This window comes from Falco cherrug, chromosome 6 (genome assembly GCF_023634085.1).
Source record: "Falco cherrug isolate bFalChe1 chromosome 6, bFalChe1.pri, whole genome shotgun sequence".
Lineage (NCBI taxonomy): Eukaryota > Metazoa > Chordata > Aves > Falconiformes > Falconidae > Falco > Falco cherrug.
This window is the reverse complement of record NC_073702.1, coordinates 85,317,430-85,342,074: the sequence shown is the minus strand read 5'-3', so window position 1 is coordinate 85,342,074 and position 24,645 is coordinate 85,317,430. Positions and strand designations below refer to the sequence as shown.

General features: G+C 39.0%; 1 protein-coding gene across 1 annotated transcript in view; it reads left to right on the top strand.

Annotated features, from left to right (window-relative positions):
* PLD5 (phospholipase D family member 5) overlaps positions 1-24,645 on the top strand; it is a 191,098-nt gene that overhangs the window by 40,548 nt on the left and 125,905 nt on the right. The window contains 2 exon segments of the mRNA XM_055714919.1: positions 3,124-3,177; positions 3,179-3,208. Coding sequence (XP_055570894.1) covers positions 3,124-3,177; positions 3,179-3,208 — 84 coding nt within the window.

Below are 24,645 nucleotides of genomic sequence, written 5' to 3'. Positions count from 1 at the left end.
AGCTCAAAACTGGGAGGAAGATGGGAAGATGGTTTCCTCCTATAAAGAGGAGAGATCCTAGACCTGTCAAGAAGATTTAAGTTCCGTTTGCCTGTGAATGCTTTAAGATTTGAAGACAAAAAAAAAAAAAAAAAAAAAAAAAAAAAAAAAAAGGATTTAATCTTTAAGTCTTACGTAGATGTAAAAGTTGAAGTTCACATTTCAACTATTGCAGTTATACCGGCAGTCAATTCTTTCCCTTAGTGTCACTACTTTTTCTGTGTGTGTGCACCTGTGTCTGCTGGAATGAGTTGAAAGTAAATGAAAAAGGTGGACTTCTTTTGAAGCAAGAGTGCTAATGCTAAAGTTGGTCAGTTAACTTGAATGATTATTTTTTTCTGACTCTACGGTTGTATTGATAGCACTTGTTCTGTTTAGAGATGTTTTTTAGTTGAATTTAGGAGGTGATATTTACACTTGAATTTGGGAGGTGTGTATTTAAAATATGAGAAGACCGTGTCAGAATTCAATCTGAAGTTTGTATACGTTCAATTAATTCTTAGCTATTCGGTCAAAAATAGCAGCATCCTGGCTTCACTGACTGAAAGGCAGAGTGGAAAGTTGTTTCATGGATGCATAGGGCCATATCACCCCATTCCATACACACTTTGTGTAGAAACATACAGGGGTAACACTTGACTGCATGTCTTCATATTCAGCACCTGATCACTATCCCAGCAGGTATCTTTTTGTGAATATAAGGGTTCCAGAAAATTCAGGGATTGCAGGAAAGGTTTGTACAGACTAGCAGGATGGCTGAAAACATTCCGATGGAAATGTTTTTCTACCTCTTAGAAAGAGCCAGTCCTCCGAAGCCTGATTCATCGCAATTGAACTGTGTCACGGACTTGCCAGTTGTGTCTCAGTGATATTACCCGCGGAGCCTCTCTGATGAGAATCCCATCAGCAGCCTGGCTAAAGTGGCTGTGTGACTTGTTTACTGTCCCTGCTAGTTCTGGTGTGGCCCTGGGGACCTCCCAAGTGTCCTGCTCCTCCATGATGCTGAAACTGCTCCAGGCAAAGGCTCTGCAGACAGCTTTCTGGTCAACAGCGAAACCAGGGCTCTGTACTGATTGTCCTTATCCTGTAAGCTACCTTGTATACCATTGTCCGTTTTCTTCCTGGAATTTTTTCTCGCTTGGTTTCATAGAACCTGTTTTGCTTCATTTTTCCCTCCTACCTTCGATATCACTCTTTCAATGCCTTTCCACTCCATCTTGCTGCATTTGTTATTGTTGAACTGTGGTCCGTTTCTTTTATTTACATCAGAGAATCTCATCTGTAAATACAAATCACATTAATCTTTGCCATGATGGCTTGCAAATGAATTTCTTTATTGCAGGCCTTTCTTCTTCAACCAGAACTAAAAATAACTTCTTGTGGCTATTCAACTAGGTATCAACAGCTCAGCATGGCTAAACCAGACCTCCTGTAGGCTCCGCTACTGCTGCTTCCTTGGCACTCTGGAAAACAATGTAATCTTGCCATGATGTCCATAACGTGTGTGCCTCCTTTATTGCTTTGTTCTTCCTCTAAGTTCAGAAACAACATAGTGTTATGGATGACTAGATCTTATTTCTCTGTATAGTTTCTTAAAATCAGTTCATTGCTGTTTTAACGAACAATCAAAACTTTGTTCCAACTCTTCTTCACCTTTTAAACAAGCTTGCCAATTAGTCCAACGTCCTTTCCTTTGCTTTCTTCAGGTCAGTCCTGCACTCTCATACCCTTTCAAATAGGTTCGCTGAAGATCTTTACTGTATCCTGTTGCAAACAGAAGCAAACTATGAGCATCTCTTCTGAATTTCTTTTCCTTCCTTGCACAGAACATGGTCTTAACTTTTTTCTAGACCTTTGCAAACTCTCAGTCGTTACAGAAGCATCATTCTGTCCTCTTTAACTCATTCATTAAAATTTCAGGCTCAGTCTTGTGCTGTCTTAGTACAATAATATGCTTTCTCTTTGAAAGCATCTCCAAGGTATTCTGCATGGCTACCTGATGACCCTTTCTTTAAAACTGCTTTATTGTGTTGCCCCAAAAGCTTGGAAATAGTCAGGTTTCTGGGTTATTACTCTAAGTACCTGTCAAACTAGCCAGTATTGTCTGATTTGGTTCCTTCTGCCCCCTTCTTTGTCATCTCTTACTGTTCTATGATGGGAAGGTCTATTGAGTCAGGATTTTCTTTGTGCTTTTTTTTTAATTTTATTTTTGTATTACACGCAGCACAGCAGCATGCTGGGTTGTCACTGAGAACATTAAGACAGTTATAATATTAACTAATTAATGATAGTTAGGGCATTGCAGAGAGATTTTCTGTGGTGTGTATTTTTGAGAGGGGTGGGGGTAGAAGCATGTAGAAGTGCCAGTTGATCATTTCATCCCTTTTGGAACATACCACCTTGTCTTCATGAGGAAAAAAGTGGTTTTTGAGGGTTGGTGTGGTTTTTTTGTGTTTTGGTTTCTTTTGTGGTTTTTTTCTGTGTTGTGGGTTTTTTTGGGGTTGTTTTGTTTTTTTTTTTTTTTCTTTTTAAAGTGGAGAGCAACCACATTGCAACTAAAAGATGCTGTTACTTAATCTGAAGGGGCATTTGGCTGCCTCACATAAACACTGTGTATTTTGGCAAAGTTAGGAGCTTTGGCTTAGTAAGATCCATGTTTGGAATAACAGGGTGTGTTGCAAGACAAAATTCAGGTACCTTGGCAGAGATGTACGCGTAATCTGGCATGATGCCTTTCTGCACTGTGCCTAGCTGTAGCAAGTGCTAAAGTCCCTTGTGAACAATATATGAATCTCATTTTGGGGAAAAGAAGGAGAAAAAAAAAAAAAAAAAAAAAAAAAAAGGAGGAGGAGGGAAGAGGGAGCCAGGATTTATTTTAACGTTTAGTGGATATAAAAACCAAGTATCAAGAAGCAAAACATTTCCATGAAGCATTTGCTGTGAAAATTCTGCAACTTCTTGTTGCAAACCTCTTTATCGCTTGGATTGGCTGATTTCCAGAGCATCAAGGCTAGGAACTGAGGGACTGAAATATAATCAGTGGTGATACATTTTAACCACATAAAACATTCTCTGCTTCCAAAGCCTCCAGTGTCTCTAGTAAGCAGTACAACAGCAACAGCTCCTTGCTGCTGGACTCCAGAGACGGGGAAAATATTGGATCAGAATGGTAAGATGCTCTTTACTTTTTACCAGATCTAAATTATTACTTTGAAAAGGCTGTTTAAAAGATGATGATGAAATGAGTAGGGATCAGCATTTAAACCAAGAAATCTGTGTAAGACACAGTGGCATTATCAATGTTTTGCTGGAAGAGATCAGCAAAGCAAGTTGGTGACAAATATCTTTGGCTCTGAACATGTGCAGCTTATATAAAATCTTTTAAAATTCGGAAACGCTGCTGATGAGAATTTGATATGAAATGTAAGCTTGTCTACTTGTTTTATTGCAGAAGGACAGCTGCATGGGCTTTTAAAATAATTTTGCAGTAATAACCACCAACACAGACTTAATACAAATAAATATAAATAAACCTGTGCTGATCATTTATGCAGGCTGTATGCTTATATTTTTTCTTTTGTTGGTTTTTCTTGGGGCTTTGGGGTTTTGTTTTGTAGAAAGCAGCAGAGATGCTTAGTACATACCTTTGACTTTTAGGGAGCTATGAAGTTTTTATTTTTCTGGATTTTCAATCCATCAAGACCTGTTAGTCACATTGTGTTTCCCTAGTGTAGTTGTTCAACAGGAAAAATAACCAAGGAAAACTTTTTAGGATAGTGATTTTATTCTTTGTAATGATTCAAATGTTCTGACCTAACTATTAAAACAATAGAAGTAGAATATAAACCACATAAATATAACATCTGAAATTACTGTATATTGATACCAATGCTATTAGTAGTTTACACACTGCCTGAAGATACAATAAAAATATCCTTGTTGGCAGTTTTCTACCTATGAAAGAATTGGGGGGGAGGGCGTGTGGAATGCAAATCTTAGTGTTTACTCCCAAGACTCATTGTCAGGACTTTTTTTTTTTTTTTTTTTTTTTTTTTTTTTTTAATTGGGCTTGATACATATTTCAGTCTTCTTTGTGGGAACTCAGCCATTCATTTTAAGTGCATACCAAGTCCAGGAATACATTGATTATGAAATTACAGTACATCAGAGTGAAAGGAAAACAAATTACTAAATAAGTCTGAGTACTGAAATATGCTTACTTGACAGCCCAGCTGATGTGTGGGAAATTATTCTCTTTGTAATTCAAATGGAAGAGGAGATTTTTAAAAGAGCAACTATGGGAGTTTGAAAAGTGTACTGCAGATGTGAAACTGCGTCTGATTTGGTATTTTTTTATCTATCTTGTGTATTTGTTGTTGCTCAGCAGTATGAGAATTAGAATGCAAGAACTAAAACTATCACTGAATGCTTTCTGATCTTTTCTAAATGTTTTCACTGATTGGCAAGAAATAAGATACTGAAGTACAGTAGATAGTAAAATGTGTTAACTTGACCTATATATTCCAGGTTATAACTGTAAACACACTTTGATGTGTTAAAGATTTCTGTTTTCCTTCTCAACATGCAGCACAGATGACAAAATCAATAATTGAAGGCAACCAGGCTGTAAGGTTCTTTGAAAGATGTTTAGTATGAATCTATAGCATGGTGGTTATTAGTAGTGTTGTTGTTGTTTGTTGTTATTACTATTTTCTTGACAAAAACCCCCCAATGTTGATATCCATTAAACACTACTGTGGTACTGAAAAGACTTCAATATGTTGTTGTTTCTTGTAAGAAAATAATGTGTTCACAGTTAGTATTATCCTGTATCTAAATTTTAATACAGAAAACTATTGGAGATCTGACTGCTTTTCCCTATTGTAAACACAGCACTTAACTAATAACAAATGAGCTTATATATATTTCCAGGTGTGCGATTTCCTTAACTTGCTTTTATAGGAACTAAGGAAACATTTCCTTCTAGAAACATAACATTTATGTCTGCCACATACTTGATCTTGATAGAGTTTAAGCCAAACTAAACTTGTGTTGTGTCCTGCTTGACATGGATTAGTTAGGTAACTAGTGCAGACAGGTCACAAGCTGCCAAGACAAGGTCACAATTTCAATTTTGATTGCCTGGGCAAGGTCTTGCATGTGTTGTTGAAGGGAGGAAAAAAAGGGGGGGGGGGGGGGCATAAAAAAAGAGAGCCACCTCTAGACTATCTTAGTGGTAATCAGCTATGTAATAAATGGCAGAGTCTCTTACCATCTTAAACGGATACAGTTTCTTTCAGAATGTAAATACTAAATGGTCTTAAAGAGGTCAGAATTTCAAGCTCTAAAATACTTTAGATACCCAGGTTTTATTATTCAAAGTGATTTTTTTTTTTTTAATAAGTCTAAAGGAACAAAAGTAATATTACAAATGGCGTACCAGCCTTACCTGAAAAACTGAAAAGTTGTAAACATGAGTATTGTAGTGCTAAATTCTAATAAAGTATCATCTAGGATTAGTGCAAGAGATGCTGGGTATGGCAAAGTTTGTTTTAAGTGTCTTTCTGGTGCAAAATTTAAAAAAGCCTATTCAACAATAGGATACATGATTCATCCAAAAGAATTTAGTTTAAAGACTTTTTTTTTTTTTTAATCCCAGTGACTAAATAGAAGTCTGATAATCTGCCAGAAAATGTAATCCTGTATTTAAAAAGGTATATAAATATGTAAGCTATGTAGTTTATCTGTAATATAAAGTATGTTTAGGGAAAGGAAAAATAGCTTTCTATCTGCTATGAAGTTTATTCAAGACTTAATAATATTCTCAAATTTTACTTTTTTAGTTTGTTCCTTTGTTTTCCTGCCGATTATTTGGCAAAACATAGAGTTTTTACACTCGGTTGTAGTCATGCTGGTTCTCATAATACTACTGCTGAAAAGTATTGAAGGGTTTAGTCAGCAGAAATCTGATGCAGTACAACTTCAGTGAAATTATGGGGTTTGTGTCTTTGTTTGGTACCGACTTGTATGTCTCAACTAACTTTTGGCATCTCGTGACGTGTCATGGCTGTGTGACAGGCTGTTTACCACACCAGTGAGTCTGTGCACCAGTCCAGAGTGAAATCCACTCCTGCGTGCTCCAGAAATATTGTTTGTGAAGGACAAAGATAACCCCTTTGACCTTTAATTGAAATGTAGTGCTGGAATAATTCCAGATATATATTAGAGTTTATTCATAATGAAGTAGGCTTGTGTTTTGAAATCTCAGTATCCATGTTTATGGAGCCTAAATACTTTCAGTGAACAAAAAATGATCAGCAAGCAAGGTTTATGCAAGGATTCCTAAACTGGAGTATTTTTTTGGTGGTGGAGGATTATTGGGTTTTAAGCCATTTTCCTTCTGATTCATCGTCAATATACTCTGTAGCTCATGTTTTGCTCACTGAAATCCATCTTGTAAATGGTACCATTACGCTGCCAGTATAACTTCAAATGAGTTGCTGTCAGGAAGTTATAAATTATTTGCTGTAGTTTACATAATGTATTAGCATGCCTGCTGCATCTGTGTTCAAGACAGGGTTTTATTCCTTCACCCATGTGATATACAAAGAAAGTATTTATTAAAAAGGGATGCTTTTAGCATTAGTCTGTCCTTCTGGCTTTTACCCTGCCATGCCATCAGAAGCGAAGGCTGGGGAAAATGAAGGCAGGGGAAAAAGGTCAGTCTGGTCTTTAGGTGAAATAATTGATGAGAGCAGCTTCCTGGGAAACACAGCTAAAGTGAGAAGGTGGCTGGATAATATATATTTTTCTGCATCTGGTTAATGTTTGTATTGCGGGATTTGCAGTGTTTTGAAATACCGGGACAAAATTCTGTTGCCCATGTATCTTATGACTGTCGTAGGAACGTGATGTTTTGCCACACGTAAGTCATCTTACACTTCATGACCATATGGAGAATACTGAAAATTAAGGTTGAGGCTTACTGTGGACCTTGTACACAAAAAAAGGTTTTGAGAAGACAAAAGGGTACTGACAACTTTAGAACCAGTTGATAGTGTGCAGATGTAAGAAGAGCCGGTTATGGAGCTGTGCCGTGAAGGATGTGTTTCTAGTGCTTGTACAAGGAGCGTGCTCTGGTCAGAACTAAGGCTGCTTAATATGTGATGGGAGACATGATGCACGGTTTGGCTGGATTTCCAAACTTGCTCCTCTACATAGAGTGGAGATGGGAAGCTACCATCTCTAAAGGAATTCTCTAGATCTTGCACCTGAGTTTTCAGACTATTGTAAATGTGTGGTCAAGAACATCTTATTTCCAATGTTGCTGTGCCACCTGGGGATACAGCTGCCTGGTCAGCCCTATTGTATCATCTAATAATGAATTGGAAAACTCAGAGGTGAGTGCTGTCTGCTCCCCTGGAACTGTGCCAGAGGCTCCGCTTCCCCTCTGCTTACCAACATACACCTCAGGTATATGACTAAAGCTTTTTTGGATCTAAGGTTTTGGAATGAGACTTGCAGCAGAAGGTTGGCAGCCTCTGGTGTAGATTCTTACTCAGTTGACAAGGGTAGATAAATCCTGTGTTGAAACCCACAGCACTTCTTCCCCCATTGCCATAGCAGGATGGCTTACTTAGTAGTCATGGCTTTAACTCAATAGTGCTAACCTTTTGGGTAGCTCAGAGGTGTTCCCAGACCACGTGTTGCAGCCTTTTCCCCACTTTTGCAGTGGGATGTGTCTTTGATCCCATAGTGTGATAACTCTTCCTGTCACAGGGTAGGAGGGGTGCACATGTCAGGTTAGCAGGCTGGAGGCTGTTGACCTGTCCCTTCCTCTGACTGGACATGCAGATATCCAGCAGCAGGGACAACTCCCATTTGGCCATACAACGGGTATTTATTTGGCCAGGTCATGGCTGAGACCGAACGTTCATTTGGGAAAAATGGCAAGGAGGAGGATGCTGCAGGACTACGCTTCTGATTTAACTTTTTCCCTGGCAATACTTTTATTAGTTTTTGTTGTGATCCTTTCTGTGCAGAAAGGAAAAATCTGTGTAATTATCAGCATTAGTTCTGGAGAGAAAGTTTTGGAAGAATATATACTTGATTTGGCCCAAGCACGCTGTCTGAGCCCTTGGGTTTTGAATAATCAAAGAGTTACTACTCTGTGGACCTCTGGCCCATTCAGGTAAGAGTGAAGTATCTTACATTGACTCAAACTGGCCTGCAAAATTTATGCCAGAAAAATAAATGTTTATCATATTTTTTCTTTCTCTTTTTTTTTCTTTTAATTGGAGAAATAGAAGGGACTCATTTTAGGGAGTGCTGAAAAACTCCATGATCAAAAGGTCCTGTTAAACTGTTAGGTTCTTTTCTGACTCTACTAAACTTGCATGCACTACTGTTCATTTTCTTATTTTTCTCTTTGTAGGATTCTCAAAACTGATAGGCAAGTTAAAAAGAAATCTTTTTTTTGTCCTACTCTTCATTCTGCTGTTACAGAGGATTGATCACAAAAGCAGCACTTGCATCTACTAATTCTTCCACTACAGCACAGGTAGAGACAAAATTGGTTTCCTTGCACATGCAGAGCATGAGAAAATGAGTTCTGTGTGAGAGACGAATGCAACACACTAGGAACGGTATAGGCAGAATATATTAAGGTCTCTGCTAGTATCTGTTTGCTGCAGGGACTGTCATGAAATGATGCTTGTAGTTAGCTGCATCCTCTTTGTGCACTTGGGCTGGCTGCGGCCTGTGTTTCCTCTGCCCCTCGCTGCTGGTGTGGTCCTGTAGCCAGCAAGTGATGGGGAGCTCCCTCATCTCTGGCCGTGCCTCGTGTATATCTTCTGTTTCAAGGTCATTTGTGTATTCATCATCCAAAGCTAATTGCTCAGTTTGGGCTCCTAGGATGTCGCAGAAGAGCTTGAAAGATTGAGTCCTGAAAGAATCTTTTGTCTTAGTGGATTTGATGGGTTTGGAGTTGACAGGTAATTGCTGTATTGCTAGGTGTCAAGAAAGGAGGCAGTCAATTTTAGTTGAAAGGTAAAAAAAAAATAATAAATATTAGAAGACTGTTATTATGGATGTAGTTTTGGACAGATTAAGAACACATGCTCTAAGGTGACAGCAGTTCATCCCCCTGATGCTGGCAATAACAGCGTTTGCGGAGTGGGCCATTGCACAAACGCATTGTTTGTTCTTCCCTTTGAAGAAAACAACTCCAACGAACCAACACCATCTCTACAGGGTTAATATTTATAACTTCTACCAAATGTGTATTTAGGTATTTTACTTCATATAGGGAGCAGTACTGCAATCTAATATACCACATGCATATATAGTTAAGTGCTTGGAAAAAAACAAATCTGAAGAGTGTAGCAGGATAAACATGAAACTTTCTGCTGTATCAATCTCAAAAAAAACCCCAAAAACTCCTTGAAGTCATGGCAAATGCAAACAATCTAACTAAAGAAACTAGTTTTGATGCCATGCATCATAAGAGAGAGCATGCAAAATTTTGACTGTGTTATAGAAGGAAGTTCATTATATAATACTTTAGAATATATATGACTTTGTGTTACATTAATGTCTGTAGTAATTTTCGGTTAGCGTATCAGAGGTCCCCAAAATGCTATACCTCTTCCATAAAATTACTAATGAAGTTGCCCTCACTGTTGATTAGAGTCCCTTTTTAGTTAAAGGAAATGTAAAAATGTTTGTAAAAGAACCTAAAGGGTGAATAAAGGCTAAAAGATTGCTAATTCCTGTTAATGTAGAATGACCTTAATAGTCTTACCAATTGTAGCAGCCTTATGGATTTCCTAGTGCAAGCTTATGGAGGTAGTGTGTTTGCTGTGGATCGTTTTAATGGTCCAAAACTAGTGAAATATTCACTCTGATCTGTGTTAGCGGTGGTGGGGAAGCACATAAAATATATGCTTCCAGTCAGTGATGGAGAGAGAGTAGGAGGATTTTTCATGAACAATATAATTAAATGCATGTATGTAAAAGATACCTGCAAGATGCTGCTTGAGAAAGTACTGTATAGAAATAGATAATTACAGGGAAAAATTACATCTCTGAATGGTAGTACATGTTATTCATTTACCAGTGGTTTAAAGGTTTTCTGAGTAGTTTGTTTCCCATTTGCAACACAGTTTTTTTCTAATAATCTTTGTGTCTTCAGAAAGAAATTTTCTATTAAAATTGTTAGTTGACATATTATACTGGAATTTAATACAGAACTAATACAAGCCACTGTTGTGAAGATTTGTTTCATAGCTTAAAAATTATTTGCTCTTGCAGAAGTATGGGAACTATTAAAATCTCCTGGAGACATAGGATTTTTTTGGTCTATTTACTACAATTTAAATTGTGTGCATGTTTGCCACTGTTGTGGATCATACCTGTGTTTCTTTAAAGGTGTCCAGAAGAGGGGATGATATTAATTCACTTGCTGCTAAATACTACTTAGAAAGTAATTCAGAAGTGACTCAGACATCAGAAATGAAAACAGAGTCAGTTGCTTAGGGCTAAATCTTCCAAGTGCTTACTACTGCGTATGGTGTGTTGTGACTTTCCTGGGATTAATCACATCCTAAACAGACAAAAAAATATTCCAGTTCCTCCTCTTCCTCCCTACTACCCCATTTTCCATGAAAGGAAAAAGGCTTTAGTGGGTTTTGGTTTAACTGTCTCTAAACAAAGCTGTGGGTAGCGTGTGTGATAACACCTGTTTGCAAGAGTGGACAGCCTAGATGCGTCTGGAAACTCTCGGTTAAAAACACACGTTGCGGGCTATGCTCTTAGCGTTGCCCGAAGGAACATTCATCAGGTCTCCTGAGGATGCTCAGTGCCTTGGTCCTCAGCTGGGAGCCCTGGTGGGAGAGCCAGGACCCAGACTGGTGCTCACCACCCTGCCCCTGCCTGTGCCTGTGGCTGCTGGAATGTTTTGCTTTGCTAAGTGGCTCCTGCGTAACATTTTGCTTCCAGGCCTGACTGAAGAAGTGCGGTGGAAAGGATGTGGTGAAAACGAATTGGCGCAGCAGTTTACCTTTGGGGAAGGTTCGGTCGAAGCTATTATATAACTTTCCTCAACCATTATTTAAAAAACAAAGCCCAGTGCAATCCATGTTGTTGTAACTGCAAAATGGGAGTTAATCAATTGTTCTCTGTTTTAAAGACAGGCTCTTTCCAGTTTGCTTTACTGTAAACTTTGCGACTAATTGTTAGGATATTGCAGCTGTCTGCCCTATACAGAGATGTTATAGTAACTGGAATTGAGTGTTCTTGCGAGTTCTGCTATATGTTTTGCTATCGTTGTGCAAAAAAAATATGTGTATATATATATATTTGCACAAGAAACAGGGCAGAGATTTTGACCTAGACTGCATCTTAGCAGCTGGGGGAAGGAGGGGGCATTCAGTAAGCATTCACTTCAAAGAGAAATCCCAACCGAAACCATGAAGACAAATTGCTGTCAGGTTTAAGAGATTTCATAACTTAAACCGATATAACTGTCTGACTTTAAAAAAGGCAGGTGGTGTTGGTTTTTAATGGTTAGAGTGAGACCTACAGTTGAATATGGTAAATTTGCAGAACCTAGATAGGGAGACCCTGTCCTGAGCTTGCGTAGGTCTCTTGTATTTTCAGTAGTGGCATGTATGTTTTCTGCTCTGTCTGTGATCTCAGGCTATGTTCTCTAAACGTGTATGTGGGTTTTTTTTAAACAAAAGCATATTTTATGAATGGACAATATACTCTAGGGAAATGGATGTAGGACATAAAGGACCGTGCTTAGTTTAAGATTTTTACTACCTTTAGGGCCTGACACTCAGCTGCAGTGAGAAGCATATTATTTATTGTTTTACAAACAGTCTTCTATCTTAAATTCTAAAATAGTTGTTTCCTGGAGGAGGCTTGGAATATAAACTGATGTACCTGACAGTTAATTAAAATTCAGCGTTGTTTGTTCTTGCTTAAATTAGTGAAGAAAAGCTTCTAGGAAATGCCATATAGAATAACATTCTGAAGATTTCAATTCTTTTGAAAGATGAGAATTCCCATGACTCAGTTCCTTAAAGAGTTGAAACATAATTCAGATGCTTCTTTACCACCTGTCATTTATTTTTCTTTTTTCATTTTTAGAGCAAGTATTTTCTCTCTCTCAGAAATAAATAAAAAGGAGTGAACTGCAGGGAGAACCTCTTATTTCCTTTTTTACTCAGCAGGTTGTTTTCTGAGTCCTAGTTAGTGAACTACACGCACGTACTACTCCTGTTATACTGTTGTAACTCACCAGGACGAATGCATACCTAGTGGGGGTCCAATCCTTTCATTAAGGTACACCAGGAACTGGCCGGTATTGTTGTACAAACCAGAGAAAAGCATGTGTAATTGGTTTTGTTTGGAATGTGAAATCACAGATTAGCCAGTTAATACCATTTTTTTTCCTCTCGTGCGTACAGCCTCCCACACACAGAAGGATGCAAAAAAATAGTATAAAAATAAGTTTTAAGCTACAACAACTAGGTCTCCAGATGTCTGATTCCTTGGTTTAGAAAACTGCACGAGAGCTAATCTATTCCTGAAAGAAAAATGATTTAGATAGTCCAAAACCTCTTCCATGATTGCCCATCTGCCAGGGTGTGCATTTCATTTTTTATGTGGTAAATAAAATTTCTAAGGAATTCTTTATATCATTGCTGCACAGCTCATTGCAGAGATCTCATGCTTGCTAATACTAACAAATGGAAGGCAAAAGGACCGGCAAAGCATGCAGGGCACCCATACTAGGCTTGCAAGGCAGGGACCTCATCATGGAGAGGGGAATTGTTCAGTGGGTTTATGCCGGGTATTGATGACTTCACCTGTGTTATTTCCCTGTTGTCCCTTTCAAAAAATGCAGATACATACACAGAGGGATGAGAGAGGCAATTTTCCAAGCTTTCTTGTTGGGTTTGTGCCACTAATTTCCTCTCCAAATCCGGCACTTGGATTTTAAGCTGTCCTTTCATGTTATGTACTCTAGTACAGAGGACTGGATTAATACCTGTGTTTAGATAGGCAGGCGTTTCGAGTCTTAATGCTTAGAGTCTTACCTTGTTCAGATTTTTGAAAAGTCACTTCTGCTTGAGTCTGACAGGTTGTGGGTGTTGACACATGGGCAAATCAAGCCCTTTCTACACTTTATACTGAAGTCACAACTGGAAAAAAGGAATCTTACTGACTTATGTTCCCAAAACTGTGGACTGACTCTTGCATACTTTGCTAGAGGTGCAGTTAAGCCAAACGGCTGCATCTCAGAACACCTGGAAGTTGTACAACTCTTAAATGTCTAAATGTAAATTTAAGAAACCAATTTTAAGCAGGCAGATTTGATCATTTTGCCCTTGGTTACCCAGGAAACAAGTTAATTACTATGCACTTGCTTCCGCACTCTGCACTCAGCTTTTAAAACATTTTATTATAATTTTTCTTTTATTTTGTCTTAAGCTAGTGTTTGTGGAAAGGGCTGGCTTGACAGCTCTGGCAAATGAAATAGTCTGCCTGCCCACGGAATATGTGCTCCCTAGACAGTGGCAGTCCAAACTTCCTCATGCTGTTTTGTCAGTGTGCTACAACTTTTCTTGGTGGGGGGTGGAGAGTGGAACAGTTGGAGGAGGAGGTAGGGTCCTTGTACCATCAAGTCCTTTGCCAACAAAACGTGTAAGCGTTGTCCAGAAAAATGACCTGTATTTTCCTTCCAGCACAGGAAACAATGCAGCTATAAATTGGATTAATTCAGGCTCTGGAAACCTATATTCGGTCTGCAAAGCATCATCAAGATCGCAGCCTTGATCCTGCTGCTATGTTGCAGTTGGTACTGGTGACAGATGATCTCATGAGCTAAACAGAGTTTTCCATGCTCAGTGCTGAGACAAAAGCATTTTCAAAGAGTTCTGGCACTGAACCCTTCAGTGGGAAGTCCTGGGGTGATACTCACAAATCAGAAGTGGAAGTGGGAAATCTGGGAGTTTACTCTAAAATGTTAAAATTGCTGGCTGTTGTGCTTCACTTTCCAAATGCCGATCAGAATATGCAAGTTTATTACTTCAGTTTGTCTTGGTGATGAATTTTGCTGAGATAAATGTGTAACAGGAATCCTGATAGCTGCAAATCACCAAGCATTCCTAAAAAAATCATCCAGAAAGCACTTGGTCTTTTTAACAAGGTCTGTATTTGCCTTCCAATTGGTTTACAGGCCTTCTACTTCAGTTAGTAGCCTAAATATCATGGCAGATCATTGACAGAATCATACTGCTGTTCTTTAGCAATCATTGTGAATTAAAAACGCTTCAACAAAAATAACAAGGCGATAAGAATGGAGCATATCCATGACATCTTTTTAATTTCACAAATCTTTGCTCTATTATGACTGAAAATTGAAATATAGAAGGAACATTCACATCATCCCACTTCAAGCATCTGGCTTAAATAGCTACAGTGCTTCATGGTCACTGTTGCTCTGTGCAGCCTGTGTGGTTATGAGCAAGGTTATCCAGTAAGTCGTCCCTCTTCAGGATGTGCTTCTATAGCAGCTGGAAGGATCCAGAATGGGCTGCATGTTGCTGCCATGCCTCAGGCCACGCAGCCCCATCCTGTTCATCCAGGCAGTGCCCTCACTTGTCATGAATCAGTTCCGGGAGCTGCTTGCTTGAAAACTAAGAGTTTTGGACTTCTGGGGTGGAAGACGTTATCTGCTGCAGGGGAGAGTTTTGCAGACTTCGATTTGGCAAGGAGCCTGTGTTTTGGCTCATAAAGGCAAGGGTATTGCTAAGCATAAATGAAAAAGTCAGTGTGTTAAGACTGTGAGAGCACAAAAGAAAACACTGGAATTTACTCTCTGGTCATGAAAGTCACTCGGGGGACCTTGTTCTTTGAATGCTGTTTTGAACTACCAAATCATTTTTCATAATTTTTTCTATCAGTTTGTACTTTCAAGTTCATGGTGTTCTGAGAAAGAGCTGTAAATTCTCCTGGTTTTCCTCCTGCAGGCTATATAATACAAAGATGCTCACACTACTGGTGCTCTAAAGTTATGAACCTTTTCAGTATCTGAATTCAAGATTCATTGCTGCTTTTAATGTTGCTCTAAGAAATTCATAGTCTGTTAATGTAACTCTAATTGTGCTATCAGCACTGGTCTTGTACATGTTGCATCTCCTTTAAATGAAGAGAAGCAGGGACAGTGCATAGCAGAAAATGGAATACATCTCACTTGTCACCAGAATTAGAACATATTCTTTCAGCCTGAAGAATCAATATTGTAGAAGGCAAGGAGCACTATGTTTTGCTGCCTTGATGCCTATTAGGGGTTCTTAAGTTTAAGAAACCAGTAATCCAGAAAAAAAAAATCTGTAGTGGATTTGCATTTGTAGGTGTAAGGAACGTGGGTCTGTTATGGAGATGTTAGAATGTATTTATAAATTAGGATTGAGATCCTGCTTCATAACACTGTAAAAATTATCATTTTTGAAACTTAATGAACCTTATTTTACCAGTGTCAACTTCCCCCTTCCCCCATTTGAATAATTTCATTTTTCACATAGTTGGTTCTGTGGTCCTATGCTCGTGGCCTGGTAAACTCTGCGTTATTCACAGAATTGATGTAGGTTGTGTTCTTTTACTGCTGGGTGCTTTGCCCACCCCTCTAACCTGAATAAGGAAGAAAGAGACTAGATTTAGAGCCTGAGAGTGCTGTCAAATTGCAGAAGAGACTAGATGCTTGTTTACTCTGTTGAGAATGGCCAAAGAAATAGGCAAGAATTGCCAGGCTGCAGTGGGCTGCCTGTATTTGATATCCCCCTGTAGTGGCCAGCCACAGACAGATGCATTTTACCTAACCGTAAGATGGAGATGACAGTTAACCTTCCCTACGTGGTTTATTAGTTGCTAATTCTGTTTAGTAGAAACCTCAATCAATTACAGCCTTGTCAAGTTTCCAGTGGGACTAGAAGAACTTTTCATTCACTTTAATGATATCAACATAGTGAATTTTATGCCAATTCCATTAAATTCTATAAATCTTGCTTCAGTCAGTGACATTGAGTTTATGATTCATCCTATTTACTGAGTGTCATACAAATCTTCCATAATTATGCCAACTCAGGGAGCTTGAAATCTATCCTTTTTACATTTTTTTTTTTTCCGGTGGTGATGAGTATTTCTACCTTTTGTTACAATCAGAGTCTATTCAAAACAAGCAAAAACCAACTTAGTAAAACGTGTGTGAAAGGCAAAATAGAGATAATTCTGAGGACTAGGCTTTTCAGGTGGCTGTGAGGCACTGCTAGATTAATTTTTCTTCCATTATTGTTTGGGAAAGAGGAGCAGGCTGTATAGCCAAAGTGTACAGTACCTTTATGTATGCAGTTACGGAGACTCATTTGCATTGCTGCTTTTTTTTAATATGGAATATACATGTATGAAAGCACATAAATCCGTAGATATGAGAGCTGTTCTTAGGCTAGACAAGCACTACTTTTTCTCAATAAACTTAATTTTTAAGATGAAAAGTAAGTAGAAGATCAAACTACTGTTCTCATCAAATTACTGTCTTCATCAATCTAGTGTGCTGCTATCTGGAAGCTGAGCTTTGACACAGAACACGTGGGAGTGGGGAGCTCCAAGGTCTCGTACAATAATAAAAAGTGAATGCCTCTAACACCTTGCTAGCGTGGGGCTTTGATTAATTGTGTTACTTTCTGATAGATTGAACTGGATGTAGTTAGCATCATGACAGACGGTGTTAAAGCTAGCTTTATTTTTTTTAACATCAGAGCCAGTTTTCTGTGTTTATGTTGGTGCTGTTTATATGTAGCTGGTGCTGTTGTTTTTATTGAGGTTATTAATTTTAATAAACCCAACCTACACTTGTGTTGCTTATTACTGTCATAAATCCAAGTACAAATGGGCTTAAATTTTTCAAGATTTATGTAAAGGGGTATGTCAGTCTTCCTCCTGTTCTTATGCCATGAATAAATCTTACTGAAAGGCACAAAGATTTAAGTTTTGTCAAGTAATAAGTCTCCTTTGTAATGATGACTGGATACATCTGACAGATGAGTGTTGATGTTCATTCTACACTGATGTGCAAGAAGAAAGAAACCTTGAAAAGTCCTTCGGAATAGATACTCCAGTGGAAGTCTCCGGGATGGTGAGAGTTCAGGCTTATGAAAAGCCAAACGGATTACTAAACGTATGCGCTCTGAAATGATGGTAAATGCAAGGTAGCTTGGCTAAACATGCGATTTATGGTGATCTAAAGGCATACAGATAGCATGACTTTGTTGATGTGTTTTAAGCTCAATAGCTGCAGAATCGGGTTGTATGATCGTTCTTTGCTTGAAATAGTAGGACGGCTTGTGTGCAGTTGCTCAGAAGTGACAACTCTGGGTCCCTCAGCAGGCGCAGCGCAGACCCCCCCTGCCACCGGTGAGAGCCTGTGTGCAACACGGTAACCTGCTCATCTCTGCAAGGCGTGCCCCTGAGATTTGCGATCAGTGAGCTTGTCCTTTGGTGCAGATTTTGAGGGATCAACAAGAGCAGTAAAATTCTTTTCCCTCTCTTTCTCCAGGAATGTGTTTGCCTTGCTGGGTGGGGGAGATGCAGGCTGTTTTGTGCAGTGGGCACCATTGGCCTGGGCACCATGTGGGCGGGGGGTCCCTGTGGGCTCTTCCAGGGCAGGGCCTGGTGGCCTGGGTCTGTCCCACCACCCCAGCCAGGGAGGAGGGCGGCTGGGGGCAGCCCTGGCACTAGGCATTGGGCCACAGGTAGCCCCTCAGCTCAGTGGGGCCCATGGCAGGGCCATGTGCTATGGCTATTTCCTTAGCGCTGTGTGACTGTCACCTGAGATGTTCCTTGAAGCTCTGGAACTCAAAAGAAAACACAGGTGGTGGCCATTCATTCAGTATGGTATTTTGTCTTAGAAGTGAATATGTTACTAATGTTGAGTGGGCAGTGTGTCTTAGAACAGCAATGCCCTGAAATACAGCCCCGGAGTGTTGGGTGGTCGCTCCCCAGGAAGGCGTACCAAGGGCGCGAGAGTGGCCGCACTGTTGGGGCTGAACATCCATCCAGCCTGGTGTCCCCTTTCTGATGGGAGCCTGGCAAGGAGGGAAGAAAACACCCAAACACTGTAATCTCCAGTTATGGGAGTTGGTGTCTGTCTTTACTAGCTCCCTGGGCTTCTCTTCATTCATGAAGAAAACCCTAAAAATTCTGTTTTCAAGCCTGTGTAAGCTTCTAGCATCTCTGGTGTCCCATGGCAAGGTTTCCACAGCTTAACAATGCCTTGTGTGGAACAGTACGTGTCTCTGTTGATTTTGAACTTGCCAACATAATTAATGCCCTCGAATGTTTTTATTGGAAGAGATGGTGAATAACTGTTTCTTAGTCATCTTTTCCATGCCGCTTAGAAATTTATAGTTCTGTCACATTCCTCTCTTACTCATATCTTCTTCCAGGCTGAAGACTACCAGTTTATTTAATCTTTCTTTATACAGAAACATTCTAGACTGTGATTGTCCTTTTTACCTTTTTCCATACCTCTTCCAGTTCTTTGATTTTTGAAACGAGTGGACCAGAATTGTATGTGACACTCAGGTTGTGGGTACGCAAATGTATAAAATTTCACAACGTGAAGAAATTTTCTTTGGTCTTCTGTTCCCTTTCTGGTAATTCAGTTTGCCTGTTTGACCTCCGGACACTAAGTTGATGTTTCCATAAGGTTATGTTCTCTAACTAGGATCTTGCGTATAGATGGTATTACTTAATTTAAAAATAATTTTGAGGCAAATAAAGTTAGAATGTCATGTGCACTATATTATATGCAGTTGCATAATATTCTAGTACCATCCATCACTCAGCATCAGTAGGTCCTACTGCAATTTCTTGCCCTTGGATGCCTCCTTTACTAATCTGTGACTAACTGTTGTCACCTAACTGGCTGCCCACTGGGATAGATTTTGTCACGTAACTGAGAAAATGATCAATGAAGGCAGTAATGAGCGTTGCTGATGTTGGGGGAGGAAATCTTACCTTTAGTAAGTTGCTACTGTGTTAGATTCTTCAGCGAGGCACTGATGTGATTTTACAGATTTTCTGACATATTTTAAAAAAGATAAAAGGAGTATAGAAATGGTTTTAGCTGGGTACCACTTTTTGGATGTTTGGCTTAACAGTGCTTTTGTTAGCTTACAATCTTCACAAACCCCTGAATTAAAAGCCTTTCTTCTTCCCTTAACAAACTCCCCAGATCTCTGCATTTTTTTGGATTGAGATTAAGAACAGAAATTATAATATTTGGAGGGCTTAGTGCCAGGAGGCTAAAATGAAAGGGGGAATTCCTCCATAGTCCTGGTATGTTAAGTTTCTATACTATCTATGTATATCTGCAATGCATTTATTAACTAAAGTCCATCTGAAATATTATTTAATAAAATTTAAATACAACTGGTGGTGTAAGGAGATTCTCACAGCAGAGGGAGGACTCAGTGTACCATTTAAAGAGGAGGTAAAATTCTCTGTACCTTCATAAACAAAGCCAAGGAAAAACACTTCAGGTAGAAGAAGGGAGGGAATTCTTGGCAGCCAGCATGTCGTGTCTTAATATTGGACTGGTATTTTAGAATGAGGTGTCACGGTTGCACAGATTTTTTTCCTGTGGTGGTATAGGTGTTGTAAGTCGTGAGAAGAGCCATAGCTATTTGCTGTGGGCATGGGCTGGGGCAAGCTGAAACTATTGAAAGTTTCCAAGCGCGTATTGAAAATGAAGACAATCTGAAATGGTAGATGGAAATTGCTTCTGCCGCTCCTTCTGTTTTTGGCACCCTCCCATATTCTCAGGGGACTTTGATGTTGTTTTCTGACACTTCTGACAGCAGTCAAAAGATTTTTGTAGAACATACTGAAGCCTCCCTGGCTTTTTGAGTGAAGGTGTTAGGGCATGCTACAAAGTCTAAATGCATCTTTACTCTCCAGTCCAAAGATATCTTTTCAAGGATGAGACAGGGTACATGCTGAAACTGAGGGAGAATGAGTGAGTTATAGCAAAAATATATTCTTATTGCAGAAGGAAAAGCAAAATATACTTTATATGAAAAGACTGGGTTTTATTCCTTGGGTATACCAGACACTATAGATGGTAAACGGGGGGAAAAAAGATAGAAGGAATTTGAACATAACGACGTTATGGAAGGGGTTTCTGAATATCAGATGCACCATGACAAGGTTCTTTCTTCATTATGGTCTTTGCTCCAACATCAGGGCCACAGAGGGTGAGCACAAGTGCTGTAGTTAACTACGATTGTGCTGGAGCACTCACCCTGGGTGGCGTTACGGATGCAACCATGACTCTCTTTAAGTCTGCTAGGTTTGCCTGTGAGTCAATGTATCGTTTTTCAGGACAATTCAGTATCAAATACCAGTAGCATTTTTGTGGTATTTGTCTTTTCACATTTCTAAAAGTAGTTCTTTAAATTTCACCGTCTTATCACTCTGTTTGGTGATTTCCAAGTTTAGTCTTCTTTTTCTGTCCTCTGTCACCCCATAGACCTGTCGCATTATAGTCCATAGAGCTTTCTTCTGTCAGGGAGGCTGAAAAGGGCAGTTTGGATCCTGTAATACTGCATTAACAGAACCACATTCCTGATTTTTATGACTCTGCATGTACCTTGGAGAAATAATAAAGATGTAAAAAAAAATTTTCATAGCAGCACTGCCTGTTACAGACAGCCCACTATCTGCCAACTCAGTTTTAATCACCTTTTACAGTATGCCAAGATTGCTGTTGAGAAAAGTGGCCTTAAACAACTTCTGCAACCTCATTATCCTCGTCTGCCTTTGGAACGGTGTCATCTAGTGAGCATTAATTCATGTTGACATGTTGATGGCATTGGTGTTGCCCTATAGCCATTCCAGCTCTTAGGCGAACGATGGGGAAGAGCTGTTCACTTCCCCTGTCTTGCCACAGCCGAGTGGCCGAGTTTGCCTACACATTAGGTACCTCCTTGAAGTATCTCTGCTAGCTGTATGGCCGCCTAGCTGAGGGATGACAGCACAGAGGCTGGAGAGAACAGGAGACAGAGCTTGATTTTCAAAAAGGATACCATCCAAACCATTAGTTACAGCATTTTAAACAACTATTAGTTCACATGCTGTGTTCTGCCCTGTGCTTATCTATGGTAAAATAAAGATAAGATGACAGCAAATTTTTTCAAACTGTTTTCTGGGTGTGCTGCTTTTTTTTTTTTTTTTTTTAACCTTCAGATAATTTCTTGCTTCTTTCAAACTTGTAGATCTTCATTTCAGTCAAGCAGTTTGTCTGGGTACTTTCAGCTTTCTATGGGAAGCATTGTGATCGTCTAGGAGAGAACAGAGCACTGGAAAATTCTGCATTGAGCCAAAGATCTTTGTGCTTTGTCAAATAATCTTTTAGTGCCTATGATCCCATTCTTATATAGTAAAGAGATAAACTGCCAATGTTGCCATCTACAAAGTAATTTGCACAGCTACAAAACATCAGAAAGGGAATATATTAATTTCTGCAGATATAGCAAATAGATTCAATGCCCTTGGAAGGATCTCTGGATATGTGCAAGCATATTTATTGAATTTATAAATTGCTAGGTAATTTCTTTCAGATTGAACTAATGTGGCTTCCATAGAAACTAATAATTTTTTCCCCTCTCGTGTTTAAAAACATAGTTTCTATGCTTCTGGGGTAAAATTGTTGAGCTTTATAATAAGTTTTTGCAAAGTATCTCAGTTTATTACAAAATTATTAGTATGTAGTTGAGATAGTAAGCTTAGTTAGTTTCCAGTATTCCCATTGTTGTTTTTTTTAATGTAAGAACTAAGCTGAAAGCTGTGCAAGAAACAGATCTATCAGAATGACATGTACTTAAACAATTTCATCTTTACTAAATACCTTTGTAGAAGTTGTCAGCCATTGAGAACTACAGACTAAGCTAAGAACATAAGCTAAGAACAACAGCCAAATTCTGTTCATGTTACATTAGTGCAAACTTTGAAGTTGGTAAACTTAGTAAGATGTTAGCAGTATGTATATAATAGTGCAGCTGCAGACAGAAAAAGAATTTACTGTCATGCTTCATTTTCAGGTTGTTCACTTTGTCTCAGTAAAATGCTCAGCAGCCTAGCACAAAGCTACATTTTCAGAAACAAATCCAGCCTTGCAATCCTAGCAGGCAAAGTGAGCTGCCTTGCCATTTGGTATGTCCCTTAGAGGAGCATAATTGCCATAAGAGGGACAAAATCTGGAACTCTTGCATGTTGTGGAAGGGCCTTTAAGGAATGGCACAGAAGAAAGGGACAAAGAAGATAATCTGTCAAAAAGTCTTTGCAACAAAGGAAAATCAAAATGCCATCTTTTCTTGGTAATATGTAATAGGGCAATATGTGAATACTTAATAAGGTGCCAGATGGTTTGAATTGGCTATTAAATTTTGATCGAGCCTTTTGTACTGAAAGTATAAATCAAGCTGATGACTACACCATATCTGATAGTGTTTCTTTATATATTTAAACTAATCTCAAAATGAGATCAAGAGGTCTGTCTAGCAGAAAGCCTTGTCAAACAGAAGTGTTTGAGCTATGAGGTTGCTACTTGGCTGTACATTCTGAACATGGCAAACGAATGTGGTAGATTTTAGCCTCAGTTTCACGTCCTTGGCAAAATATGAATTTGAGCTTAGTGAAGTGAATGAGCTTTTGCTTAGGCACGTATCTAATTATGCCTTTAGGTCCGTAGGGAACTGGGGTTTTCATAGACAGTATGAACTGTAGAAAAGGCAAAGGTGTTAAACAATAAAGTGCATATTGTCCCTGGAAAAGGTTGTTTTGAACAAGTGACTGTTACGTGATTATAGTCTGCATGTTAATGCCCCTTGAAAGAGAAAGCCTACAGTTTTATGATTTGAAAGAAGTTTATCGTCTTTTTATTCAAAGTAGATTTTTGGCTTTTGCAATACAAAACCAATTGTATTCTTGAAGATAGAGTTAAGCCTTTCTCCTTTTAGGGACAGTGGCGACATTGCTATTATACATGGTGGCTTGTTCAAAGCCAGTAGTAAATTCAGTACAGAAGAAAGGTGGGGGATAGCAAAGGCAGGAGCAGATGGGAAGTTTGCCATCAGTATAGCGATGGGGAACATGAGAAATGATGTAGATCATGACTCATACTATGACTTAAATCTGCCTTGGGAGTGTGGCAGTGAGCTTGGTGGCTCTTTAGTGCATAAGGATAGCATTTTAGAGCAACCCTCTCCCCAGTAACTCCTCAGTAAACAGCAACAAGCGTGGCTCCTTTGGTCAGCTTACTGTAAAGCATTTGTTGGTTTTAGTGATACAACGTCTCGGTGTGTTCACAGACATTTATGTCGATAATACATGCATACGTACATCTTTAGCTCAAAGCTGCTACAAAGGTTTGTCCTTTGCTACCTTTTGGGAATGCATATTCTGACCATCTCTCTATACATTTGGAGAGTTAGGGTTGAGTGGGGTTTGTGCATCTTCCCCATTTCTCTCCACTACAGGAAAAGGTAACTAACCCCAGATGGTTAAGCTCTCTCTGGCTGTGAAACTTTATAGGATGTACTCTGGACAGCACTGATGACCTACAAAAATTAGGGTAGGTGATCTGTAGCTAACCCATGGATCTCTATTAAATACTACTGTTTGCTTTGATTGCAATTGTGATATTTTGATAAATAGTTGTGGTTTTCTACTACAGCTCTTGAGGTCTGGCAGTGTTTTCAGTGACCCAGAAAGTCTGGGAATTACTGTTCTGTGCTTTTGATATACAATGGCATTTGCCCAGAAATAAACTTTAGGGGACAGATATATGTGTATATGTGCATATCTTACAAATGCCAGCAAAGATAACTATTAATTTGCTTGGCTACCGTTAATTCATTCAATGCATGTCAATCAACAAATTTAACCTTTTTTTAGTTTGTGGAGCAATACTTTCTGTAATTATTTTCATGGAAGTCTCTGAAGAGATTAATACGGGAATAAATACCTGCAATTTAAAAAATAAAATGTACGTAGACGTGAGTGTGGAGCATCAATCAGCTGATGGTATGAGCACATGCACAGCCTTTTGTACAGCCTCTGCAGTAAGTCTCTTTTGTCTTGGTCTGATAATGCATATTATCTCAGAAAGAATCAAAACAGTTTGTTTTGAATGGGCTCTGGAAGAAGCGCATACATAGTATATTTATACCACTGGATGTTTTATTGATTTTCTTTATAAATGGCTAGGAAATTAAGAAAAGCAAGCCTGTTGCCATCAGGCTTTCTTTTCCTATACAGAGGGAATCATCTCAACAAGTAGGTACAGGGACACATGGTGATGCAGTGCAATCTGGAAATGTTATCAGCTTGTATTATCTGAGTTTGCTGTTTGTGAGTCATAGAGTATCCAGGCGCATTGCTTAAAATTATAGTTGTTAAAATGTCACACATTTAGAAAGCAAATGTGTACCTACTTTTACTTGAATTTCATTTATTATTTCCCCAGAATACACAATA